General features: G+C 36.3%; 1 protein-coding gene across 3 annotated transcripts in view; it reads left to right on the forward strand.

Annotated features, from left to right (window-relative positions):
- EFR3A (EFR3 homolog A) overlaps nucleotides 1–25337 on the forward strand; it is a 181337-nt gene that overhangs the window by 59729 nt on the left and 96271 nt on the right. For all 3 annotated transcript variants that reach the window (XR_014326874.1, XR_014326875.1, XM_082858909.1), the window contains exons 11-20: nucleotides 792–906; nucleotides 2140–2191; nucleotides 3556–3728; nucleotides 4195–4270; nucleotides 9068–9229; nucleotides 9871–10002; nucleotides 11201–11268; nucleotides 12241–12368; nucleotides 21132–21223; nucleotides 24753–24801. Coding sequence is in view for 1 of the 3 variants with exons in the window: in XM_082858909.1 (XP_082715035.1) it covers nucleotides 792–906; nucleotides 2140–2191; nucleotides 3556–3728; nucleotides 4195–4270; nucleotides 9068–9229; nucleotides 9871–10002; nucleotides 11201–11268; nucleotides 12241–12368; nucleotides 21132–21223; nucleotides 24753–24801 (1047 nt within the window). In the remaining 2 variants the exon portion in view is untranslated. The remainder of the gene's footprint in view (nucleotides 1–791; nucleotides 907–2139; nucleotides 2192–3555; nucleotides 3729–4194; nucleotides 4271–9067; nucleotides 9230–9870; nucleotides 10003–11200; nucleotides 11269–12240; nucleotides 12369–21131; nucleotides 21224–24752; nucleotides 24802–25337) is intronic.

The raw sequence follows: 25337 nt of genomic DNA on the forward strand, positions 1-25337 counted from the left end.
AAGTTGAAAAACTAATTTACTCTTAAAGAAATATTGAAAATGTAGGTTTCTGTAATGATTATGTTGCATTTTAAGAAATGATCATAAAATAGCCAGGTTTTAATACCTGTTCTGATCTTTCAAAGAAACAACAGTGTTAAAAGTTTGAGTAAGTGATTATTAAGTGTCCTAAGTCTTCTGTGACGAGGAAGTAAACTTTCCAAAGCTATAACAGATAAATTCAAAATGTGCACAATACCCAAGAGTTCTTGAGAAAAATGACAAATAAGTAAATAATTTGAATTATGTATATTGAATTAATACTGAATTAACCCACAGTGTTAGACTGTAAACCTGGCTCATTATAATGGCATTCTAGAACATTTCAACAATCCTGGGGAAGCCAAAGTAGTGGCCTAATTATTGACTTTCTTGCTAGAACAGGAATTTAGGCTTACAAAATGGGAACAAGGGTTTCATCAGAAATACTACCAAAAGTTTTTTTTTTCCTTTCTCTAAAACTCTGGTCAATTCAAATTGATGATTTGCCACTGTTAACTGTACGCAAAAGACTTTCAAACATTTATCTTAATCTAAGTATTAGTCCATTATGCACATCTTATAATGTACATCATTAAATGATTTTTACCAAAGAAATTATAATATCTTTAGACTTATATGTAGCTCAAAGACATTATTTTACCACATATTGAAAGCTGTGGTTAAAAATCTATTATGATTTTTTATTATATGGAAAAATAAACTTTTCCGTTCGCAAAATTTATCTTAAATTTATCTTAATATTTTTATAGGATTTTTTGGAAGTAACCTACCAGATTATCAGAGGTCAGAAATCATGATGTTCATTATGGGGAAAGTACCTGTCTTTGGAACATCCACCCATACTTTGGATATCAGTCAACTAGGGTATGTGTATGTAGTTCTGTGTTCTCAAACTGTAAAGTTGAATTTAATCTTATATTAAATTTTATCTTAAATCTGTAAAATGTTTTGTCTTTTTACTCAGTAATAAAAGTCCTGTGGTGTTGTTATGGCACTAGATTGCTAAGCAGTTGAATCAACATTGCATGCTTGGGTGGGAGGATTTGGGAGACTGGGGTTGACACATACACATTATTGATACTGTGTATAAAATAGACAACTGATGGGAACATACTGTATAGCACAGGGAACTGTACTAATGCCCTGTGGTAACCTAAATGGGAGGGAGGTCCAAAAGGGAGGGGATATCTGTATACGTATGGCTGATTCGTTTTGTTGTGCAGTGGAGGCTAACACAACATTGTAAAGCAACCATACTCCAATAAAAATTAAAAAACAAAAAAAACATTGCATGCTTTTAGAATCAGTTTTCAGTATATCATAAATTCTCGAATTTTCTTATATTGGCTAGGTGGAAGGTCTATTCAGCCTGGGCATTTTCTATATATGTAGATTATTTAGGGTAAAGTTTCAAGTTTGTCACTGTGGAAGGAATGTTTACTTATTTCTAGAGTTCTAGAACTGAAAGTTATTTTAAAGATCCTATGTCTTGGCCCCCTCCCCTCATTTTATAGATTTGCTTTGATTTTACAACATACTAAAGCCTTAGTTTGTAAATATGTTTGTATGTTGCTAATTTAATAAGGAAATGATACTCTTATTTGACTTATATTTATTTGGCCATTAATTAGAGAACCCTTTCTTCATTTGTTAATTCTTTTTTGAAGAACTATTTATATTAGAATTATTTAGGCACATTCTTACCTGCTTATTAATATATGTTAAATAGATATTATGTTTGTCAATTATATTTGCAATAGATCTGTTCTCCAGTTTATAATATCTTTTAATTGAGGTTGTTTTGTTGTATATTCATACAACTGACTTTTCATGTCATTACGTGTAGAGGTCTGTTTCCTTTGAGAGCCAATAGCTTTTTAATTTTCTTTGTTCAAATTTGATTTATTTTTTAACATATAACCCTTTAATTCATGTGAAATTTACTTTAGAGTATAAAGTGAGCCTTGACTTTAGCTAGTATGAAAATAAACTCTATATAGCTAATATGAATAGAGTTTTAAAATCAATAAATAATAATCTAAGGAAATGAAGTTAATTCCTATTAATAAGATAATACCACTATTTTGTATATTTTAGGGATTTGGGAACCAGGCGGATTCAGATAATGTTGCTGAGATCTTTACTTATGGTAAGGAATTTAAGACAGGTGAAGAACACACTTAACCCTAAATTATTAAGGAGGTTAAAAGAATAGCTTCACATTATCAGTTTTTTTTCCCTGTATTATAAGATAGTATTTACGGTAAGTTTTTTTTCTGTGGTTTATATACTTGAATATTATGCTTTTCATTCTTTAAAATTTTACTTTTATTCTTTATTCCTCACTTCTCCTGTCGTCTTATTTGATCTTCATAATGATGCAACATACCGAGGGCAGGAAGCGTTGCCATTTTATAGATGAAGATGCCTGGGCCCAGCTAGAGCCAGATTTGTCAGTCCTTTCCTATGTGATCTTTGCTTTTTTATTTGTATCTTGTTTGAGAGCTCCTTGCCTACTCTGATGATATAAACACATTTGTTTATATCTTCTTACGAAAGGTTTAAAATTCAGCTTTCCACATGTAGAACTTTGATCTGAGATTTATTTTTGTATGTGGTATAAGATATGGATATATTCTTAATTTTTCTAGGTGGGTAGTAATTGCCCCACCAATTTCTGCTCACTTATAAAATCACCTTTATCCTATAATGAGTGGCCAAATATAAATGTTAGGTGTTCTATATATGCTAGTAATCCTGAATATAAATAGAGATTACCCACATGAAATTTCATTTGGTCCTAAGCCTTTTTATTAAATGAATTCCCTGAGTAAATAACCTTGTCTCTAATCCTAATTGTACTACATAGTCAACTGAATGAATTTCTGTGTGGTATGGTTAAACTATTTAATAGCATTAAAGTATATGCTAATTAAAAGCTCCAACTTTAGACATAGGGATACACTCAGAAATGTCACATCAAATAAAGAATAAAGTACAGCTTTCCAAAATGAAAATGCTTTCCTATTAACCTCAATTGCTTAATTTAAAATAAAAGAATTATTTGCCATTTTAAAATTTTCAGGTCTTACCTGTGTTATTTGCTGCCTGGTCTCCTTATATCCATTTAGGACTGACTACCTGTTCCATATATGCTTAGTCTCTCTGAGCCTCAGTTTTCTTTTACAAAATGGGGGTACACTAATGCCTAGCCTCATAGGAATACGGTAAGGATGAAGTTAATACACATATAGTGCTTAGATTCATGCCTGGCATATGGTGAATGTGTGCTATTATTAATTTTATTAACTCTATGAATGATGTTTTTGTAAATTCAGTAAAATCCTCATCATCTCACAAATTTCCTTTTAGTTTTTCCTTCAGGCTTGTTCCATACTTGCTGTTTTCTCTAAGCTTATGGTTCTTATAAAACAGCTTGAGAGTTTTACCAAAGAAGGACTCATGACAAAGGTTTTTTTTGTTTGTTCCTTTGTTTTTCCTCCCTATAATCAGGTAACCTCTGGATACAAAGCAAAGACAATAGTTACTGCACTGCCGGGGTCTTTTCTGGATCCTTTGTTATCACCATCCCTCATGGAAGACTATGAACTGAGACAGTTAGTCTTGGAAGTAATGCATAATCTCATGGATCGCCATGACAATAGGGCAAAGCTTCGAGGGATCAGGTAATGTGCTACTTGAAAATAGGCTTAATGGTAATGTTTTCAGATGTCTATGTTAATGTATTTAAGTATTATAATTTTTTTAATCTAGGATTTTCAGGTTTTATTAATCCAGAATTTTATTTAATTGGTATTGTGACAATTTAATTATTAATATGTTTTAAGATAGTGTTGAAGGTCTTTTAATGTACTTTCAGAGATATCATCTACTAGTAATCATTAGTTACATAAATTTTATTTTGGTTTTGCTTTAAACTTAGGAATGACATCAGAAGTCAAGATTACTTTACACAATTCTACTTGATTAAACTTGGTAATTCAGTAATATCATTACATATAGTCTTATTTAAAATGCTCATTGAAGTGCGTGTTAAATAGTTCAGACTCCTAAGTATAGCTGATTCATCATATAAGATATGATATAACTAAGTGTGCTGTTCATTAAAAATGATGCATTGATTGTCTCTAGAATAATACCAGATGTGGCTGACCTAAAAATAAAAAGAGAAAAGATTTGTAGACAAGACACAAGTTTCATGAAAAAGGTACGATTATCTTCTGAAAAAGAATGCATGACTTAAGTTATAGCCATTTGAATTGTTAGGTAGTTTTATATTGATCGATAACCTTAAAATGAAGCCATAGCATTTTGGAGTTGAAAATCTGAAGCCATCTTCAGCTCCCTACATTGCCACCATCGTCCTGATGGCGTCTCCTCCGGCCTGCGTTTAAGCTTTGGGTGGTCAGTCTGCTGTGATAGTTCCAGATTTCTCCCTTTGAGTAAAATGTCTCTCTGTGATTGCTGCCCTGCCCTCCTCCCCACCCCAAACACAAATGTTGCTTTCGCTTTTAATGGGTCCTTAATAGACAGCTTCAAGCTTTTGAGAATACTTACCATCATTGATTAAATACATATAGTGAGTATTTAGTGTGTATTAGGCATTATTCTGTGCATTATTTGGGGTATAAAGGTCAGGTAGGCAGGATCTCTGCCTGTATAACTAGAATTTAGCTAGATTATCATTATGATCACTTCAGTTTTGTAGGCTATTGGCAAATGGCTGAATTTAGAAAATTATGGCATCTAAAGTTCTTTAGTATATCAAATAAACTTTCTGTGCAGTTATTCTTCATCCAAAGCTTGAGCACCTAGTATTGTCAGACGCTAAGCTCAACATTGAGAGATACAACAGTAAGCATGCCATGTGTGCTAACTGACCTCAGTATAATCACAGTTCTGGTGGATAAATCACAGTTTTGGTGAGCCTGGATCTTTAGAGGTGCAGAGAACAACAGACCTATATATAGGAAGATAGGTACAGATATCTATAATCCCTGATCATCTTTGGCTCTTTGTCAGACCCCGCTTTCTTCCTGTCACCATCTTTTATTTTTTTTTGTCCTTATCCGTTAATATTGATTGCTGTGTTTCAAGTTAATGGCCTCACAGTTTAACAACTTCATTTGAAAAATAATTTACAAACTATCACTCTTCCTAAATTAATGTGAATAAAAAGAGTTCTTTTAAGTTTGACTGTATTGTGTATGAAAAATTGGTTAATGATAGGTCAAAGTCATTAACTCTTTCCAACTTTTATTTTTTCCATATTTTATATCATCTAGTTAATCAAAGAAATTATGCCCCATAACTGAGGAACTTTTAATCGAGTGATAGAATGAGTTTTAAAAATTTACTGATAGTTAATTTGGGGTTTTTTTACTTTAACATCATGACATTAAGCAGTCCTGAACTTTGGGACTGGATTGATTTTATTTTATCTAGTATGGTAGAAATAATCCTTTGTGCTTAATTTTGCTAGCCAATCAATTTGCAAGAGTATGGTTTAACTGAAAGGTTAGACTATTTATTTATTCCTTGTTAAATTTTGAATCATTAAACTGTTCTCTGAATTAGTCTTCCTTCCATTTTATAATTTAAAATAACTTAACCTGGCTAAGCATTTGTTACCATTAGTATAAACCATTTCTTTAGTATATTTTTCTTTAGGAACAATCTGTTCACATTTTTCCTTTATCAAATTTTATTTTTACAATTGAACACCCTTTTTCATTTACTTTCTAATTTATTTTATCAGTAAAAATGTTGTTTGGTTTTCATATGCAACTTTAACTAGCCACTTATGGAAATTTCAATGAAGACCTGAAGAAAAAAAATTGAGGTCTATAGCCAGGGGACTGTGGACTGCCCTTTGGTTAAGAGAAGCTTGCAGTTTAGAATGGACAGTACCTTTGGCTTTTCCATGCAAGCATTATGTCCAGGCACCTGTGTCTCAGATGACTAACCAGCCTAAAACTGCTCCATCTGACTGTTTTAGGGACATCTTAGACATTGGATCTAAGTTTGAAAAATTGTCCCAGGGCAAGGTGCCCTTACAAATTACATTGGGAGGTGCCCTTTCAGCTCTAATATCCTAATGAAGGTGTATTTCCAGATAAGAGAAAACAGCTGTTTCCACTCAGCTGTTCCAAACAGCTATTTCCTCACCTGCCAGGGCTACTCTCCTAGAGCTAAATTCCTGGCAGAATGTCACTGTATGAAAGAGCTCTTGTTAGTGTTTTATCAATTAAGGATTATGTAGGAAAAAAGTACTTCTGGGGCTTCCCTGGTGGCACAGTGGTTGAGAGTCCACCTGCCGTTGCAGGGGACACGGGTTCGTGCCCCGGTCCGGGAAGATCCCACATGCCGCGGAGCGGCTGGGCCCGTGAGCCATGGCCGCTGGGCCTGTGCGTCCGGAGCCTGTGCTCTGCAACGGGAGAGGCCACAACAGTGAGAGGCCCGCGTACGGCAAAAAAAAAAAAAAAAAAAAAAATGTACTTCTTATTATGAAATGTAAAATATATAGGCATTATTATTTTAACTACTTTTAAGTGAACAGCAGTACAGCTAAAATCATCCCACATGGCCATCTTGTTTACAACTCCATCTTCTCCCCAAGAGGTAATCACTGTTCTTGCTTTCATGAATATTATTCCTTGCTTTTTTTCCCTACAGTTTTGCCACCTAAGTATATCTGTATATCCCTGAACAGTACAGTGTCGTTTTATCAGTTTTTGTATTTTGTGTGAAAGGAACCCTTCCTTATGTATTCTTTTATGTTTTCTTTCTTTCATTTAGCTTTGTTTTGGTGAAATTCATTCACATGTGTAGCTTTATAATACTTTATGACATGAATATACCACAAGTTACCCATTCTGTTGGTGGACGTGTGAATTGTTTGCAGTTTGGGTTTGTTATGAGCAGTACGGCTATAAACATTCTTGTCCATGTATTGTGCTGTATATAACTCTCATTTCTCTGATGCCTGTAGGAGAGAAATTGCTGAGTAATAAGTTATGCATTCTTCAAATTTACTAGACAATGCCAAACCACTTTTTGAAGTCATTAAGTCTATTTTCACTATAATATTATAATACGTAATGTTAGATTTTAATTTTATCTAATATGGTAGGTATGTAGTAGGTAATTTTTTAAAAATAAACCTGAATTACTAAGGAACCTGAAGTTTAAACTCCCATGTGTGTAAGCACTGCTTAATGGTTGTTAATGACGTTTAGGAACGTCAGATTTAAGAATAGGATTGGAGGTCATGAAGAACCTAGGGGCAAGAAGGGAATAAAGGCACAGACCTGCTAGAGAATGGACTTGAGGATACGGGGAGGGGGAAGGGTAAGTTGGGACAAAGTGAGATAGTGGCATGGACATATATACACTACCAAACGTAAGGTAGATAGCTAGTGGGGGGCAGCTGCATAGCACAGGGAGATCAGCTCGCTGCTTTGTGACCACCTAGAGGGGTGGGTTAGGGAGGGTGGGAGGGAGGGAGACACAAGGGGGAAGAGATATGGGGACATATGTGTATGTATAACTAATTCACTTTGTTATAAACCAGAAACTAACACACCATTGTAAAGCAATTATACTCCAATAAAGATGTTAAAAAAAAAAGAAAGAAAAGGATTGGAGAGGGCCCAATACATAGGCTGTTATACACCAGAGTATAGAATCTTTTGAGAGAGAGACAAACTCTGGGTTCAGAAAGATGGAAACCAAAATGTCAGCTTCAGAAATAAAGAGAAATCTGTTAGGAGAGCATACATAGCTCTGTATCTGTAGCCAAGAAACCCCCCACTTGCTAATACTGAACCACAGACCTGAACAGACTTATTTAACCAGTCACTGGCGCAGCTGGAGGACTATGGCCACCCTCACCTGGGTGGGTCCATGTGCATGTTAAATAGAGGACAGAGCAAAATGCATACCTTTAAAGACAGGCTGGCTTCCAGAGACTGTGCTGCTGTTGCTCATTTCTTTCTCCTGAAGTGAGGAAGCAGATGAACCTTCTGAGAAACAGAAACTTGAGCTTGGAGTGTTAAGCTCAAGCCCCTCCGCGTGGGAATGAGCAGGCCTTACCCTGGCTGCACGTTACACGTTACAGTCACCGGGGCAGCTTTATGCTTTAAAAACACCGATGCCTGGGTTTCACCACTGACGGGTTAAATCATATTTTAGGGGTGGGCAGTGGTGACTAGTGGGGAGGAAGCATGGTGGTCCTTCCATTTCCCAGTGATTGTAGCTTACAGTTTGTGTTGAGAACTAGTGCAACACGTTGAGTTAATTACCACATAGTAACTTGAAAGGGAAAAACTCTCTTATTTCTGTTAGCTCTCACTTGGCAGTTAGACCTATACCCAGGAATGCTTTAGACAGCAAGGCTTTTATATTCTCTATTAACATATTTAGATTAGTTTGGTTTACAGGGGACCCTCTTGCAGTCCCTGGGGTGTGTCTGTAACCTCTCCCCTACAGGTGGGCTTATAGATGTGCCGTCGTCACTTCAGACAAAAGTGTAGCAGAACCTGGAGATGCTCTTCCCTGGACAGCAACTCACCTCACAGGAGGTTGTTCCCTAAGGCGGGAAAGCCTGAGTCCATTTCCTCTCAGCCAAATGTTCTTATCATTGCCAAAGCTCCCGTAATTCTGCCGTTCGTTTCAGTTTTTCTCAAATCAGTCTATAATTTGCTTGTCTTTTCAAATTAGTATTAAAAACATTTTCATTGTTTACACTGGAACTATTTCTTACTTGCTGTTTTTACTTAAGTTTGTCCTCAACTCCAATATTAGTTTGTAGTTATATATTGGTGTAGTTATTGATGTTAATAATTGGAATATAATTTGACCCTCCGATTATCAGCCTAAATCTCTTCCATGTTAAGTTATGTAATAAGATAGCTGCGTTTTAAGAGGTTATATATGCATGTAAAATCTGCCTTGCTACATTTTAAGCAAAATTATCTTTTTCCTCTGTCATTCCCCTTTTCAGAATGGGCAACAACTATATCGGCACATATATTTGGGCTGTAAAGAGGAAGACAATGTTCAGAAAAACTATGAGCTACTTTATACTTCTCTTGCCCTTATAACTATTGAATTGGCCAATGAAGAAGTGGTTATTGATCTCATTCGATTAGCCATTGCTTTACAGGTATGTTTTCATAACCTTTCCTTGAAGAAAGGATTCTTTCATGAATTAGACACCATCTTTAAAATATTATTGCCTTTATCCAAGGACATGAGTTTTTTAAGTGAGATGTCTAGTTTTAAATCTAAAATACTCAAGGCTATGATCCCATTCATTTATTCTTTTAACAAATGTTGAGTAAGTATTGACTGTGTGCTAACTGTTGTTCAAGGCCACAGGAGTACTGTGATGAAAAAGACAGCATGGTCCCTGTGCCCATCCTAGCGGGGAAGATGGTCGTTAAATAAGAAGAATTACATATATGTAGTTGTTTAATTGGAGTTTAAGTGTTACGCAATCACAGGACAGTATGCAACGAGAATATATATATTTATTTTTATAGATCTTATATATATTCTGCCCACGCCCACGTTTCCTTTAGGAAAGGCTTTCCTAAAGAACTGTTTGAATTGAGAGATTTAAGTCTCTTATAAATGGGCATTTATTCTCTTTTTAGAATTTTTTTTTAAAAAAGCTTCTTATAAGGGGACATTTTTGTTGGCATTCCAGACTACCTGCAGTTTTTTAGTATAATCATAGAGAAAATGCTATTGAAGCGTAAGACCTTGATCTGTCAGTGTTTGTTTTTTGGTTTTTTATTAAAGGACAGTGCAATTATCAATGAGGATAATTTGTCAATGTTCCATCGTTGTGGAATCATGGCGCTGGTTGCTGCATACCTCAACTTTGTAAGTCAGATGATAGCTGTCCCTGCGTTTTGCCAGCATGTTAGCAAGGTAATGTATTTCGAAAAGCTCTCGAATTTGATTTTTATACAAAAGTGGGGGATTTTCTTCCAGTGATGATTATTTTTAATTTTGATGATTATGTACCAAATTATTAAGATAATGCTATAAAAGTATGCATGACTTTTTCAATAGTGACAAAATCGACACTACAGCTCTAACTATGACTAGTGTTATGTTTTCTTTGATGCCTGTTGTTGTATTAGAATTTTTCTGTGTAATGGTTGAGTAGAATATATGATTTTCTTCTAAAATACTTCATGTGATTTCTTATATAATTGTTTTCCTTTTAAACCATTATGAATCTTAGTATCTAATATTTCTTTAATTATACTGTTTTTGTTGTTATTGTTTTAAACGAATCTACTTGAGTTAGATCTCAAAAGTTGAATAATTAATATGCCTCTCAGAGATTTGTCCTGTGTCATTCAACTGTATTTAGCTTTCTCAGCAGTGACTCATTAAATAGTTACTGGCATGATTTAGTGTACATTTCAGAGCTCCTAACTTACCTGGCAGAAAAAGTCCACTGTAGTTTTTATTCTTTAAAAACATCTTTCAGGGAGAACCTCATTTTTATGAAATTGGAAGCACATCTCTCAGTCCTTGCTAAAATGTAGGTTTTTAGAACATCCTAAGAAGTAAAACTCATTCATTCATTAAACAAATGTTTGAGTGAATATTTGACATCTGCCATTAGAGATACAAATGCTATGAAAGCAGGGTCCCCCTTTAAGTGGCTCCCAGGTGAGTGGAGGAGCCAGACTTCACAAGAGCGCTGAGACCACCTGCACGTGCTGCAGAAGGTGGTGCAGAGGAGAGGGGACAGCGAGGGCCTGGCGCTTGTGAAGGCATTTCCCACATAGGGCATTTGAGAAAGTACAGCTTCTAATCCCTCTGTAGTAGGTTTAATCAAATGTAATGTATCCTCTTTTCTTTTTAACAACCTGTATTATTTTACTATCACGATTTTGTTACCTGCTGACTTTTTTAAATAATAAATGTGAAAACAAAATGAACTCTGCTTCTGGGCTCTAAATGTAGCTTAAATTCCAAAATAAAATGATGGTATTTCGTATAAATGTTTAGATTCTGTTTCTCTATTTTTAGTTTTCCAAACTTTTGTGGCAGGGTCCTGAGGAGTGAGGTTTTTGATTTTTATTTTGTTTTGTTTTTGAATATTTTTCAGGTTATTGAAATTCGAAGTATGGAAGCCCCTTATTTTCTACCAGAGCATATTTTCAGAGATAAGTGCATGTATGTTAATTCTTTACATTTTAAGGAGGGGCACTGACTTGGGAAACCAATCAGTGATAATTACAAAGGAGTAAACTACTGTTAGAATAATTTTCTGGTGTTTTAAAATATTCATCGTTTTATGTTTCTGTCATTTAATTCATCTAACTTGTTTCTCTTGCTATAAAAGTTCTTGTAAAGTATAAATGTAGACTCATGAACACATGGAATCAATCTTTGATGAAAAAATTTATCTTACCTTTTTTTAATATGGAAGTATATCTCTTAAATATAGCATGTTCTGATATATAAGTGAACACTCCTTTAAGAGAATACAATATCCTGTTCAAGATTCTCAGTAATAGACAACAATATTAATAAAGCTGTAGGAGAAACAATGTATTACGGAAAATCAGTGTTATACCCTGAATTTTTTTCTTGCTGTCCAAACCAAAAAATACATATGAAAAATAGTTTATTCAAACTTTTGGGCTCTAAAACCAGTTTAATATTGAAAGCATGCACATAAGATAATATTAAGCAGTTTGAAAGGAAATTGAAATCGTAGGTCTTAGCCAGGTGCTTCCTATCACTTAGTTGGCTAATATCTTCTTCATTAACAGTCAGGGGGCTTCATTTTTATTTTCTTCTCTCAGTATATTTTTAATTAGCATGAAAGTTAAAGCTGAATTTAGTCCTCTTCATCATTTAATGTGTGAATACCAGTGGAATCATGTAAGGCTGACTTCACCGTTGGGACATTACTAGGGAAAGAAGCAGCAGAATGCTTCATGTATGGGTCCACATAATCATATGTTTTTAAAGAGCTCAAATCAGCCACCTAAAATACACTGATTTTTCTATTACTAATTACAGTTTAAGTTGTATTTATATTTATATTTAGGCCTCGATCTAAAATGTTTATATGTTAACTTATTTTTGCTCAGTAATTTAAATAATACTAAATGACTTCTTTTTTGATCAACTTGACAGGCTTCCAAAATCTTTAGAGAAGCATGACAAAAATTTGTACTTTTTGACCAACAAGATTGCAGAGTCACTAGGTGGCAGTGGCTATAGTGTTGAGAGATTGTCAGTACCGTACGTACCACAAGTAACAGGTAAGAGGAAGGTAATTAGAACTCTTGCTCTAGTGATTATGTGTCAGCAATTTTTCTCTTAGCCCAGTTAGAAAGTTAATTATGTTTGTATACTTACTAGCTTAAGAGAGTTTACTTCTATTTTAAAATTTTGCTCTTGAAAACCTTTAGTAAATCTCTAAAAACATGTATATGATTTTATCATGAGCATATTGAATCCTCAAGTGATTATCGTTATTATACTTCATATATTATTGATACTATACTGAATAATAATATCTTTTAAACAGAGAAGCAAAGTGAGATCTTTACTCTTTAAGCAATATTGTGTTTAACTTAGGGAAATTGGTGAAAATTGTTTAGTTAGTGATTTGTGACCATTGACCTTAATGAATTAGGTAATTTTTGTCATTTGAAAGACTACAGACTATTTGCTATGTGAAGAAATCTGCAAACTTTTTAAGTTAAGAATATGTTTCCCTCTGTGCGTTATGTATTTCCTTCTGTTCTTTTCATTGCCTGAGATAATTCTGTTTTGTTTCAAGGCAAAACTGCATGGTGTCTTGCACTCAGTTTTTACTTTGAAAACTAAAATCAAAGAATTTTTATCTTATACCTTCACTTTCATTTGATGACTGTATAAATATGAAATTTGGTAGAAAAACTAGTTCTTCCTTTGGGGATACCTCTGTTCTATAAGAGAACTGTTTGATTTCAGTTACGTAGTTTTCTGGATTAATCACTAGAAGTAACACAATCTTTGGGAATAGCTATCTTTTTATAATGTGGATCCAAAATATATACATTTATTACAATGATAGTTGTTTATAATAGTCTGAGATGTTAATGAAAGATTTTGCATTTTCTTTTAAATTCCATAGTATAGAAAATTCTATTCCTCATGAGTTCCTTGGGGAAATAAAAGTGCTAAGAATAAAACATGAGTAGAGCTTTGTAATTTAAAAGAATTTTTAAAACAGACTTTTAAACTATTTCATTCTTATAACTTGGATTTAGCTCTCTTTCCTTCAGGCAAAAAACCTTATAAACCCAGGCACAAGTACAAAGGTAAATCCAAGTGTCAGTTTGGCTTGCCCTTTCCCTCACCTGTCCTCTAGGAAAATAGCTTAATACAGTTTGCCTTCTAGAAAATGGAGCCAGTGGCCTGTATATTTTATATAGTTGGTGAGTTCAGTTATTATTTTGCTCTACCTTCCCCATAGCTGTAGTTTATTTTCACCCCTTGTTATTTCCTTTTACCCTATTCCTTTCACTGTAAACAATTTTTAATGAAAATTATGGTACTTTCTTCAACAAGTGGTTTGCTCTTCCCATTTCCTCCCACCCCTGAAAATGATATATTCTCTTTCTTAATGCCTCCCTATCATTGACTAGGAGAATTCTGAGTATTTCAGCATATACTTAGTTACATAACTGCACAGAAATCCCTCAGTATAAATAAGGTTTTTCTGATTTATAAAGATTTTGATAGTTTAGAACCAGTCCGTGGCATGTGTGTCCTGCCTTAATGCAGAAGGAGTCAGAAGATACAGTGATACTTTATGGGATAATCAATCAGTTATTAAAGTTTCTTTTTGCTGTATAACCATCAGGTATTCATTTTTAAAAATAAGGGATTTAAGAACAATATATCAAAAGAAAAAAAACCAAAATAGTTTGTTGTGTATCATGCATATACACCCATCATCATCAAAATATAGCTGCCGTTTATTATGCACTAACTGTATGCCAGTCCCTGTGATAAGCACTTTGTATTCATGTTCTCAGTTAATCTGTAACATAGTTTGGTGAGGAAGGTAGCACTGTCTTTGTTTACAAATGAGGATAGTGAGACTGAAATTAAATAATTTGGTTAGGTAAGACCACTAGAATTAACTGCCTTGCCTGTTCAGTTAGGTGCTTAATAAATTGATTTTTGCCAACTGTGTGCTCAAAGATTGTTCAGTCATCCATATTGATCCAGGTTTATTTTTTATATATTCCACAAACCTTTACTGAGAGTCTACTATATATATCAAGCACTTTCCTGACTTTGGGGGGTGGAAAGATGTTAAGATTCAGTCCCTATCCTCAAGGATTAAAATCTGGTGGAGAGGGCTTCCCTGGTGGCGCAGTGGTTGAGAGTCCGCCTGCCGATGCAGGGGACACGGGTTCGTGCCCCGGTCCTGGAAGATCCCACATGCCGCGGAGCGGCTGGGCCCGTGAGCCGTGGCCGCTGAGCCTGCGCGTCCAGAGCCTGTGCTCCGCAACGGGAGAGGCCACAACAGTGAGAGGCCCGCGTACCGCAAAAAAAAAAAAAAAAAAAATGTGGTGGAGAAGACAGACAAACGATTGAAATATAATGGTAACTGGTTCTAAAGAAAGAAGAATGGTCTGCCTAAAGCTTACTGAACTGTTGGTGACTGACATATAGTAAGTGTTCAATAAATGTTAGCTGAGTATTGCATTTTCCTTTTATCTCAAATCAACCTATAATTTGAGTTAATAGCATATGTCTAGGTGTATGCTAAATGCTCCTCTATGAGGGGGTACAGTACTTAATGAGTATTTGCAGTGTGCCAGCTGCTGTGCAAACAGAAGCAAAAATGAACAAGACAGAGGTTTCTGCTTTCACAAAACTTATAGTCATTCCTAATGGGTTCCTCATCTGGACAACAAAACACAGAAGATGACTTTTTTTTTTTTTTTTTTTTGCGGTACGTGGGCCTCTCACTGTTGTGGCCTCTTCCGTTGCGGAGCACAGGCTCCAGACGCGCAGGCTCAGCGGCCATGGCTCACGGGCCCAGCCGCTCCGCGGCATGTGGGATCTTCCCGGACCGGGGCACGAACCCGCGTCCCCTGCATTGGCAGGTGGACTCTCAACCACTGCGCCACCAGGGAAGCCCTCAGAAGATGATTTTGAGTGACGTTTTTCTCAGTTCTCCCAAGATGGCACTTCACCAGTTTTATTCAAGATGCATAGGAAGGAAGTTAATTCATTGTACAGTTTGTCTAACAGGACAGTTGCAATATGCCTTAAAGGCTATGATCAGAGAGGTTTGGGGTCCTCAGGCAGCACCTAGGAGAGTGTTTGGTCCAGGTTTGGTGAAACCGATGTCTTCCAGAGGAAAAAGTCCCTATGATGAGCCTGAAGCAGGTGTTAGGCAAGTGAACTGTGTTTCATGCAGAAATAATAGCATATGTGGAGGAATGGAGGTAGGCAAGAACATGATTCTTCAAGGAGTTAGTATAAAGTTAGTCTACTTGGAGTGAATTGGAAGAGTAGGGTTGGGAATTGTAAAACCGGGTTAAATAGTTTGAACTATCCTGAAAGCAATGGGGAGTCATTAAATGATTTTAAACAGGGGATGGCATGATAAGAGTTGCATTTAGAAATGTTACTCTGGTTGTAGTTTAGCAAACTGAAGGCAGAACAACCATTTAGAATACTCTTCAGTAATCTCCAGGAGAGATGACAGTGACCTGTACTAAGGAGGTCCCAGTGCGAATACAGGAAAGTGAGTGGACTCTAGAACACTGCAAGAGAGAATCTATAAGCAGTTGAGTGATACGGGGGCGCAGGGAGAAAGGCAAAGATTTTGTCTAGGGCTCTACCACGGACATTTGGGTGCTTGGTACAGCACCAGGAGGAAGAGCAGCAGAGCTTGTTTGCTGCTTCATTTGCTTGCTTTTTGTTGTTTTTGTTTTAGGAGGGACGGGTGGTGTGACTGGGTTTAAGTGAAGAAAGAAAGAAGTATGCATTTCAAATGTAACTGTCTATAAGTAGTTTTGAATCTTGGGTGCTGGAAGGCTGGACTTTTTATTAACAGAAATGAATCGGGAAGCGGGGGTAGTTTTGGAGCTCAGCCTTTTGTTGAGTGTCTTGGACAATGGAGCATCCAGGTACGGTAGGGGTCAGGACTGCGTTTTGTGTGAGAGATTAGAGGTTATGATGAGAATTTTGAAATTAGCAGTATAGGGAATTTTGCAAGAGCTTTCAGGAAAGATGACTTCTCAAAGTGAAGACGTGAAGAGAGAATAGAATGGCTTTGTTTTACCCTCGCTATTTGGCCTTGGGCATAACCCCTTAATCTCTCAGTGACCCCATATCCTCATGTGAAGCGAGGACCATATAGCCCTGAAGCCATTTCGCTCAAATGGGATATATACATGAAAGTGCTTATAAAAACTACAAAATGCCATATCAGTATAAGAATGGTATTAGTATTTTTTAATGTCTTAATCTTCCAGTTGGCATTTTGAATTTTGTTAATTTGTTTTATTGATTAAAAGCACTTATAACACATGGATGCCTTTATCTGCTTTATCAAAACCTCCATTATTTTCCAACAAATATCTGCTTATAAAAGTATTTTCATGTATATATCCCATCTGTCCTTGTAGAGGTTTTGTTTTAAAGCTTATTTTAGAAATAAAAGATTGTCTTTTATATTACACTGACTTTTTTTTTTTTTTTTTTTTGCGTTACGCGGGCCTCTCACTGTTGTGGCCTCTCCCGTTGCGGAGCACAGGCTCCGGACGCGCAGGCTCAGCGGCCATGGCCCCTGGGCCCAGCCGCTCCGCGGCATGTGGGATCCTCCCGGACCGGGGCACGAACCCGCGTCCCCTGCATCGGCAGGCGGACTCCCAACCACTGCGCCACCAGGGAAGCCCTACACTGACTTTGTATTCATGGTGACAATGGTTTTTTAGGTTCTTTTTATTTTATAAATATGCATTAGCTCTAGATGGAATTTTGTGTTTTTCTATAAGACCAAAAAAGTATATCTGTATAAGTAGTATCAGCATTAAACTGACATTTTAAATTTCGTGTAGATAAATTATCTGTGAAATTTCATTTTGCCCCAGTTAGCTTTTTCATTGAATCTGAATGGTATAGTAGCCCTAATTACATTTATGATTTATTATATACAGTTAAGTAAGTTCCTACATCTTATTTTTTATATAGCCATAGAAAATTATATTGAATAATTTAATGTAGTTCTGTGTTATACTTGTATTCAGACTGTTTTCTCTGTTCTTTAGCCATCTGAATGCAGTTATACATTACACACAGATACACCAGGTGGCAGCAAAATATCGCTGAAGGACATTAGGCCTCGCTCTCTCTAAGCATTACTTCTAAAACCCAGGTTCTAATTAAAAACAAAAAGAAGAAACAGTGATTACCATTGTGAACGGCAGATTATAGGAAGCGGAGAGGGAGAAGGGATGGGAAAATGAAAGGGCATAGAAAGTAGTGTCTGGGACTACCCCAAACCAACTTCAGGAAGGGAAGCAAGGGCCTCCCGAGGGGGTGCGTACATCAGACACTGAGATGGTGACAGGGTAGTTCTCGAAGTGGCAGGACAGTGCGGTCCACAGAGGCTGCAGTGATGCTGCATTTCAGCAGACTTTGAAAGGCAGGTCAGGAACCGATGTGGACGGCCCATGGAAACAGGAGAGTTATCTTTGGTAAGCTCTATTTTGGAAAGCTTACTTTTGTGTAGATGTACAAGATATCTGATGATAGTTGTATCTGGGCTTTTTCTGTCACCTACAAGCAGGTTGCTCTATAGGTCAAAAGAAAGAACTTTCTGAGAATATAGTATTAGAGTTTCCCACTGAATTTCATTTTCTTCCCTAATCTCTGCTCATTATACTTCCCTTCTGTTCTTGTTGATTTTTGTCACTCAGTAATCCCTCTCCTGCCTCTGTACTTCTCCTTTCCTTTTTATTTTTGTCTTAGGCTTCAGTTTGACTTTTCTCTGCAGCCCATCAGCCTTTGTATATTAACCTAGAAAATCTTGTGTGGGTGGGAAGCAGGCTGTTGTTTATTCCTCATTTTGAATTCTGGTAAGACATTGAAAGTTGGTGTGATTAGAGGGTAAAAAAGCAGGTCAGCAGTGATGACCACATACTATTTTGTGGCAGTTCCACTGATGTTTGGTCGTTAGCTTTGGTGATTTATATTAGTGCAAATGATCATGAAGAAAAAGTAGAAAAAGTTCAGTATCTAGGCTACCTCTGTAATGGCCCTATGCAGGAGATATAATATTTCCAGCCTGAAAACTGTAGAAAAACGATAGGTAATAACTTGTCACAGATATAGGTCTGTGTTCCTCCAGCCTTCACCCAGCAGAACCTGAGTAATTAGTGTGTGCTAGATGCAGACGCAGAGTCTGCCCCTGAGTTTCTTGTATACGGGGGGACATGAGCCATTAATTCATATGTCTGTACTTCAAGGCCCACTAGATGACTAAAGGGTGATGATGATTGAAGAGTGACAAGGAGAGATCAGTCATAACTGAAAGTAAATTTCTGTAGCTAGAAGAAAGGGGGATAAGTAAAAATAATTAGAGTGATATTTAAGATTTAAAGGAAGCGATGTAATGTTTAACCAGGGCTTGAAAGATAAGAATCTTTACAGTGGGGAGGACATAAGAAAGGGCAGGTAATCATGGGCTTCCAGCAGGAGTTTCTGTTTGTAGAAAAGTGTGTGAGGCAGATGTGCCAAAGCCTGCTCAGCGGTTGGAGAATAGGCACATTTGCCTTAAACACGAGATAAATAAGGGAGCAGCTCTGAAGTTACTGTTGGCAGGATCTGACTGGAGAACCCAGATGCCTTTTTACTTCATCAAGCAATGGGTGGAGTTGCTTGGAAGAGTGATGTGGTTAGTGTTTAAGAAGCTCATGGTGGCATAGAGGCAAAATTCTAGAAAGGTCTGTTATCAGTCAGGATAGACGGGGTCAGTGGTTCTCAACCGTGGGTGATTTTGCCCATCCCACGGAACGTTTGTCAACCCTAGAGACATTTTTAGTTATCACCACTGGGGCAGGCCTGCTGGCATCCGGTGGGTAGAGGTCAGGGATGCTGCCGAACATCCGGTGAGGCACAGGACAGTCCCCTCGGCAAGAATTGCGTGGGCCCAAATGCCACTAGTGCCAAGGCTAAGAAACCCTGGCTAAGTTGTGCTGTGAGAACAGTCACAGGTTCTTAGGAGTTTAAACCAGTGAAGATGTGCTCATCGCTCCAACTAACTGTGCATAACTTCATGTCATCCGTATTCTGGAATCCAAGCTGATGGGATCACCGCAATCTGAAATGTTACTCATACTTTACTGGCCAGAGCTAGTTACACAGTCCCTCCTGACCACAAAGAGGCCAGGAATTGCAATCCTACTATGTCCCAGAAAGAGAGTAAATTGCCGTATTTGATCAACAGCATTAATTACTGCCATGGAAGGCTACCTTGGAGTAGAGGAGTAGTCAGTAAGAAAGAAGCTAGTTTCTTTATGTTGGCCTTCTTTTAGTTCATTATTCACCCCTTCAGAAGGATAAAATCACAGTACAGTTGATCCTTGAACAACACGGGTTTGAACTGCACGGGTCTACTTATATACAAATAATTTTCAGTAAATACCTACTGCAGTACTATATGATCTTCAGTTGGTTGAATCTGTGAATGCAGAACCGTGGATATGGAGGGCCGACTAAAGTTATAATGCAGATTTCTGACTGTGCAGGGGTCAGTGCCCCAAGCCCCCATGTTGTCTAAGAGTCAACTCTATATACAAAATGAGATTAGGAAGATGGAGTGTTGCCAGATTATGAAGTGACTGACTGTGCTGTTCGACTAAGATTCTAGACCTGAGCTTCCCAGTTGTTATTGGGAGCTTTATGGGTGTGTCTGGATATTTATCTCCTTAGTTCTTCAGGTAGCTGGGTCGGGCCTGGGGTAGTCAGCTTGCAGTGCAAGCAGCCTCTTCCTTTTATCTCCATATGCCTTAACATGTATTATAATTATATATATGTGCTTTGATGTGAAAAAACTTGCGAAGCTCAGCATTAGCCAGTGGGCTGGATTTGTTTTTTTGTTGTATTTTTAAAAATAAATTTATTTATTTATTTTTGGCTTCATTGGGTCTTCATTGCTGTACGCGGGCTTTCTTTAGTTATGTCGAGCGAGGTCTATTCTTCGTTGTGGTGCGCGGGCTTCTCATTGCGGTTGCAGAGCATGGGCTCTAGATATGCAGCTTCAGTAGTTGTGGCTCGCGGGCTCTAGAGCGCAGGTTCAGTAGTTGTGGCACCTGGGCTTAGTTGCTCCTCAGCATATGGGATCTTCCCGGACCAGGGCTCGACCCCATGTCCCCTGCATTGGCAGGCGGATTCTCAACCACTGCGCCACCAGGGGAGTCCCTGGATTTATTTTAAAATTATAGTTTAGTGTGAAAAAGATTTATTTTAGAACAGCTCTACTGGTAGTATAGGAGGGAGTGTTGTATTAGACCAGTTAGTAAGCTATCCTCAGATCTAGGTAAGAAAAGATAAAGATTTTTGAATGATAGCACTCTTGAAAAATAAATATGGCATTGTGGAGATAAAGGAGGTTTATTAGAGATGTTAAAATTGGGTTTAGAACATGTCGAATAGAATTGGTTAATGGAGAATTGGGAAATTTGAACTGGATGTGGAACTGGAGATGTGGAGGGCCAACTGTAAAATGCTGTGCTGATTTTCGACTGTGCAGGTGTCAGCACCTCTAACCTCCATGTTGTTCAAGGGTCAGCTGTATTAAACTGAGTTCACCCATCAATTTTATTTTTTTAATCTGCTTCATGAAATATAAAAGTCTGAGAGCACACAGTTTTATATATTCAGTAAGAGCAAAAAAGGCAAACTGTCTTAATTTTCTGAAATTTTTAAATCTGAAATAGGTGTAGTTTATAAATGACATATCATTCTAACTAGCAAATAATGGGGGAAATTTTTTTAAATTTTAGATGAAGATCGACTTTCTAGAAGGAAAAGTATTGTGGACACCGTATCCATTCAGGTGGATATCTTACCCAACAGCAATCCTTCAGATGATGTGGTAAGTTGCTGAAAGTTTATGATGAAGTACTGTCTTGAGATAGACATCAATTTAAAAGAACTTTTTGCCCCTCCACACTTTTAAACAGGATCAAATACAACTCTTATTTATCCCTAAATCAACAAAATTGTTAGTAGAAGTTAATCTGATTTAGCCTTGAACTTACTTATAATTTATTTTACTGAACTCATTTCATATACCTATAAAGATACATAAACTTAATATTGTGTGTTATGATATCACTAGATTTCACATTGTAGTAAAAGGAACCATAAGACAGAACTAAGTATGTTTTTTTAATAAGTAAGAAATGCTACACAAGGCCTGTTATTAAATAAGTAGGCTCTCTAATCCTATTTATTTTTAAAGATTTATGCAACATAAGTTGTGAGAATAAATGGAATTATACACTGTCATGTGAAGCCAAATGCTCACTACTTTTAGAAAGTTTCAAAATTTCACCTATGAGAGAAATTTTTTAATCTTTTTGGATAGTAAATATAATGAATTTAACATAGGTTAAGCTGTATCAGTGACCTGTGTACTCTTTAAGGAGTTATTTGAAACATCATAGATTTAATGTTCTCCTCCTGTTTCAATAGAGCACAAGAGTGTACCCAACTGAGTTACAGGAAGAAAAAGCAGCCAGTGTTCTCTAGGACTTATCCCACAAAGCAGCAGAGCATTTTTTGATAGTCAAGTAAAAATTCCAGTGTGCCAGCATGTCACGTCACCTTCCTCCTTGTGGTTTATCCACTGTTTGCCTTCTTAGGTATTTCATTATTTCTCGTTGGTACGATGTAAATAACTGAAAGAATATCCATGTAAGAAAAGAGGAAGGAAGTTGTCTGAATTCATGCTTTCTCAGCCTCCTTTCTCCCTCCTGCTTCCAATCCCTGTCAGTTAATTTGTCTTCAGGAATTAAAATTATTTGGTGGCCAGGGTACAGCCAATTAATTTATATCTTTCATGCTTTTAACTCCCTGTTATGTAAAATTAATCAGTTTTATCAATGAATTATCTGCAGAGCATCAGAGTAGTTGGAATAGGCAGTTAGTGTTCATTTTGGAACTTGAGGCTTTAAGGTTGGTTTAGAGTTTCTTACCAGTTTAAGACTCAGGAAAAATCATCTTCCCTAAATTTCACCTCTTCAAAGCCATTTTAATTTTTACACTCCTTACTAGCAAGAAGGATATCTTGCTAGCTATATCTTTCAGTGATTATGAATTTGCTGCTGTTACCTTTTGAGGGAAGAAGTTCATCCAGAGCCTTAGTTTATACTTGTCAAGAGTGCAGTCTTTTTTATTGACTGGTATTTTTCCCATTTGCCTTTTGTTAACCATTTTTATTTCTTTTAAAAATACATATATAGCACTTTAAAAGATTGCAAAGAATCAGTCTATTTTGATAAAATGAACTGAAGAAACATTTGCATGGAGACAATATAGGAGGAAGACTCTTGAGCATGAATTTTACATGAAAAGTTCATTAATACATTTGTTAACTTATTAAAGATCCTTTTGTTTTATCTTTGCTATAACTATAAATCCTAAGTCAAATATGCCTCACCCTGAGTATTTGAAAAGTTAAATACAGTTTAGTATATAAGATTTACTTGAGCACATTGGAGTTTCAAACTCATTTACCATTATGGTATCTGATTTTGTGTATTAGGAATGGTCGTTGAAACACCAGAAGACAGAATAACAGTACCTTCTAGGTTAAAACTAACTAATTTCATTGTGTGGACAGGAGAAAGTGTCATCAGTTAGGTATTCACCAGTTAGTGGTGTAACAAAATATCAAACTAAGAATAAGTATATTTGCTAACAATGAGTCAAATTTAAAAATTGCTCATTTGAAAAATTGCTCGTAATTTCATCAAAATTACTTGAAATTGTATATGCATAATCCCACTTAGTCCTCAAGTATATTTGATACCTGCTTTTAGAGCTTGTCTTGTTGTTTAGATGGAGATCATAGGAAAACTTTTGTTTTCCCTGGATATAACTCAGCTTATTACTATGGTCTATTAAAATACCTGGTCCATTTCTGAGGTATGTGAGTTCTAACATTTGTAATTCAAATTTTAGCCCACCATGAATCATTTAGTGAACTTCTCCTAAAAATTGCACTATATATGTATAAAGATACCTAAATTAAATTCAGGTATTCAAGAAGATAAATGGCTAAAACATTTATTTATTTCAGTGGCGTCTCTGCCTCCTGAAATTAAATCATCAGCTTGACTGATAGAATAAAGCACCATAGGCATGATTCTTTGATGCTGGGCGAATGCATCATCATTTTCCAAATTAAGGAAAACAACAAACAGGGAAGAGTTATTAGATAAAGTACTCTAGCTTTTCACTTATCCAGGATTGAACAGGTAATAAGTAAAAATTCTCCGTAATAAGAATTCTGGCCTTCTAGCTTCAACTATGTTCTTTCTCCTATACTATAGTTGTATCCCAAAAGTCTAAAGCTCTTAACCAGTTGTAAGAACAACTTTGAAGTACTAGATTGCTTCTAGGTACAAATAATTGACCAGCCAGAGCCTAATCTTATATATCTGCTCCAAATATCTAGAACAAAGCAACTGAAGATTCCCAAGTTTAATCTGACTTCAACTAGAAATATGAGCCCTCAGTAGAAAAACTGAGGTAGTGGAACTCTTGCTGCTTTGATTTCCAGCTAAATCCTTTGTACAGAGAGCTAAGATGCAAAGCATGAAGTCTTTTGCTTTCACTAGTCTTGCTGCCTTAGGCTTAGCAAAAAGAAGCTCATGAGCTAAAATTAGGGATGACCAGAGTCCAAGGCAAGTACTCATATATCATTTCGTAACTTTTATTCAGAGATACTGTAGTAACTGGATATATTATTCCTTCTGAAAGTGTGCTAGTGCCACAAAAAGTATTACTCACTTTTTATGTAAGCACTTGATTTCACACCTTTTACATGTCTCAAAGCAAGCGAGATTTGAAAACTTCAAGTTAAAGGGAGTTTCTGGAGAATAAGAGTTGGTGGTTGACCTTAAGAGATCCGGAATATAATTACTTCTAAATGTTGGTTAACTGTACTCATTGAACACTTCCCAAAGTAGTGATTTTTTGCTTTAAAATTTTTGCATTTAAAGTTTTAGATTATTTCATTTTTGATTTTTAACCTGTATGTGGTACCAAAATTATAAAGACTATAGAATACTTAGTTTTCATTTATTACGTAGCTGAAGCTGCATTTATATATAATCTCTGCCTTGAATATTGGTTGGGTTGCCTTAAAGGTTGCTAATTCTTCCAGCCTAACATCAATCTGTAGACTTCTTTGGGGAACCACTGTGGTAGGCCGTTGTTAAAACCAGTGAAAACATGGAGATTACTTGATGCTGTTGAGTGTGATCACAAATCCAGCCAACACAAAGAAAAGAAAATATTTGTCAAAGTTCTTAGATTACGTGTAACTAGGTGCAGGTATCATTTATATTGACCGTTCCTAACTCTTTATTTTACTTAAAATCACTTTTCTCTAGGTTAGTAACACTGAAGAAATCACCTTTGAGGCGTTAAAGAAAGCAATTGGTGAGATTTTGCTTGTTAACTCTCCTAGTGTTTTCTAGCTTATCTATATCTTAGTACTTGTTTAAATGCCAGAATTAACAGAGGCAGCATGGCAAGTGTATATACTGTCGATTTCTATATAAATATATAATCAATTTATTAGCTTATGTTCTTCAGACTTTTGTAATTGTCCTGTCTTGTCATAATTATTTTCCCCTCTATAGACTGACTTTCCTAGAATTATGAAAGCATATCACCATGTATTTGAATGCTGCCCTTATTTGGTGGCCAACATTGAGGCTGAGTGAATTTATGAGAAATAGTGAATGTATTTCCTTTTATAGGAGATGGGCAGGTGAATAATTCTGAGAGAATTACATAGAATGATTTTTAGTAGGCATATAGCAGTGTAATTAGAAGCGTGTTTCTAATGGGATAAGAGAAAGGAGCTGGCTGAAATTGTCAGCAGGCTCAGTAGTCACATTAATCCTTGGTATTTTATCAGTGAGAACACTGAGGCAGAGAAATTAGCAACTCTCGTGAGATCACAGAGCTAG

This window comes from Leucopleurus acutus (assembly GCF_964270905.1).
Source record: "Leucopleurus acutus genome assembly, chromosome: 17".
NCBI classification, from domain to species: Eukaryota; Metazoa; Chordata; class Mammalia; order Artiodactyla; family Delphinidae; genus Leucopleurus; species Leucopleurus acutus.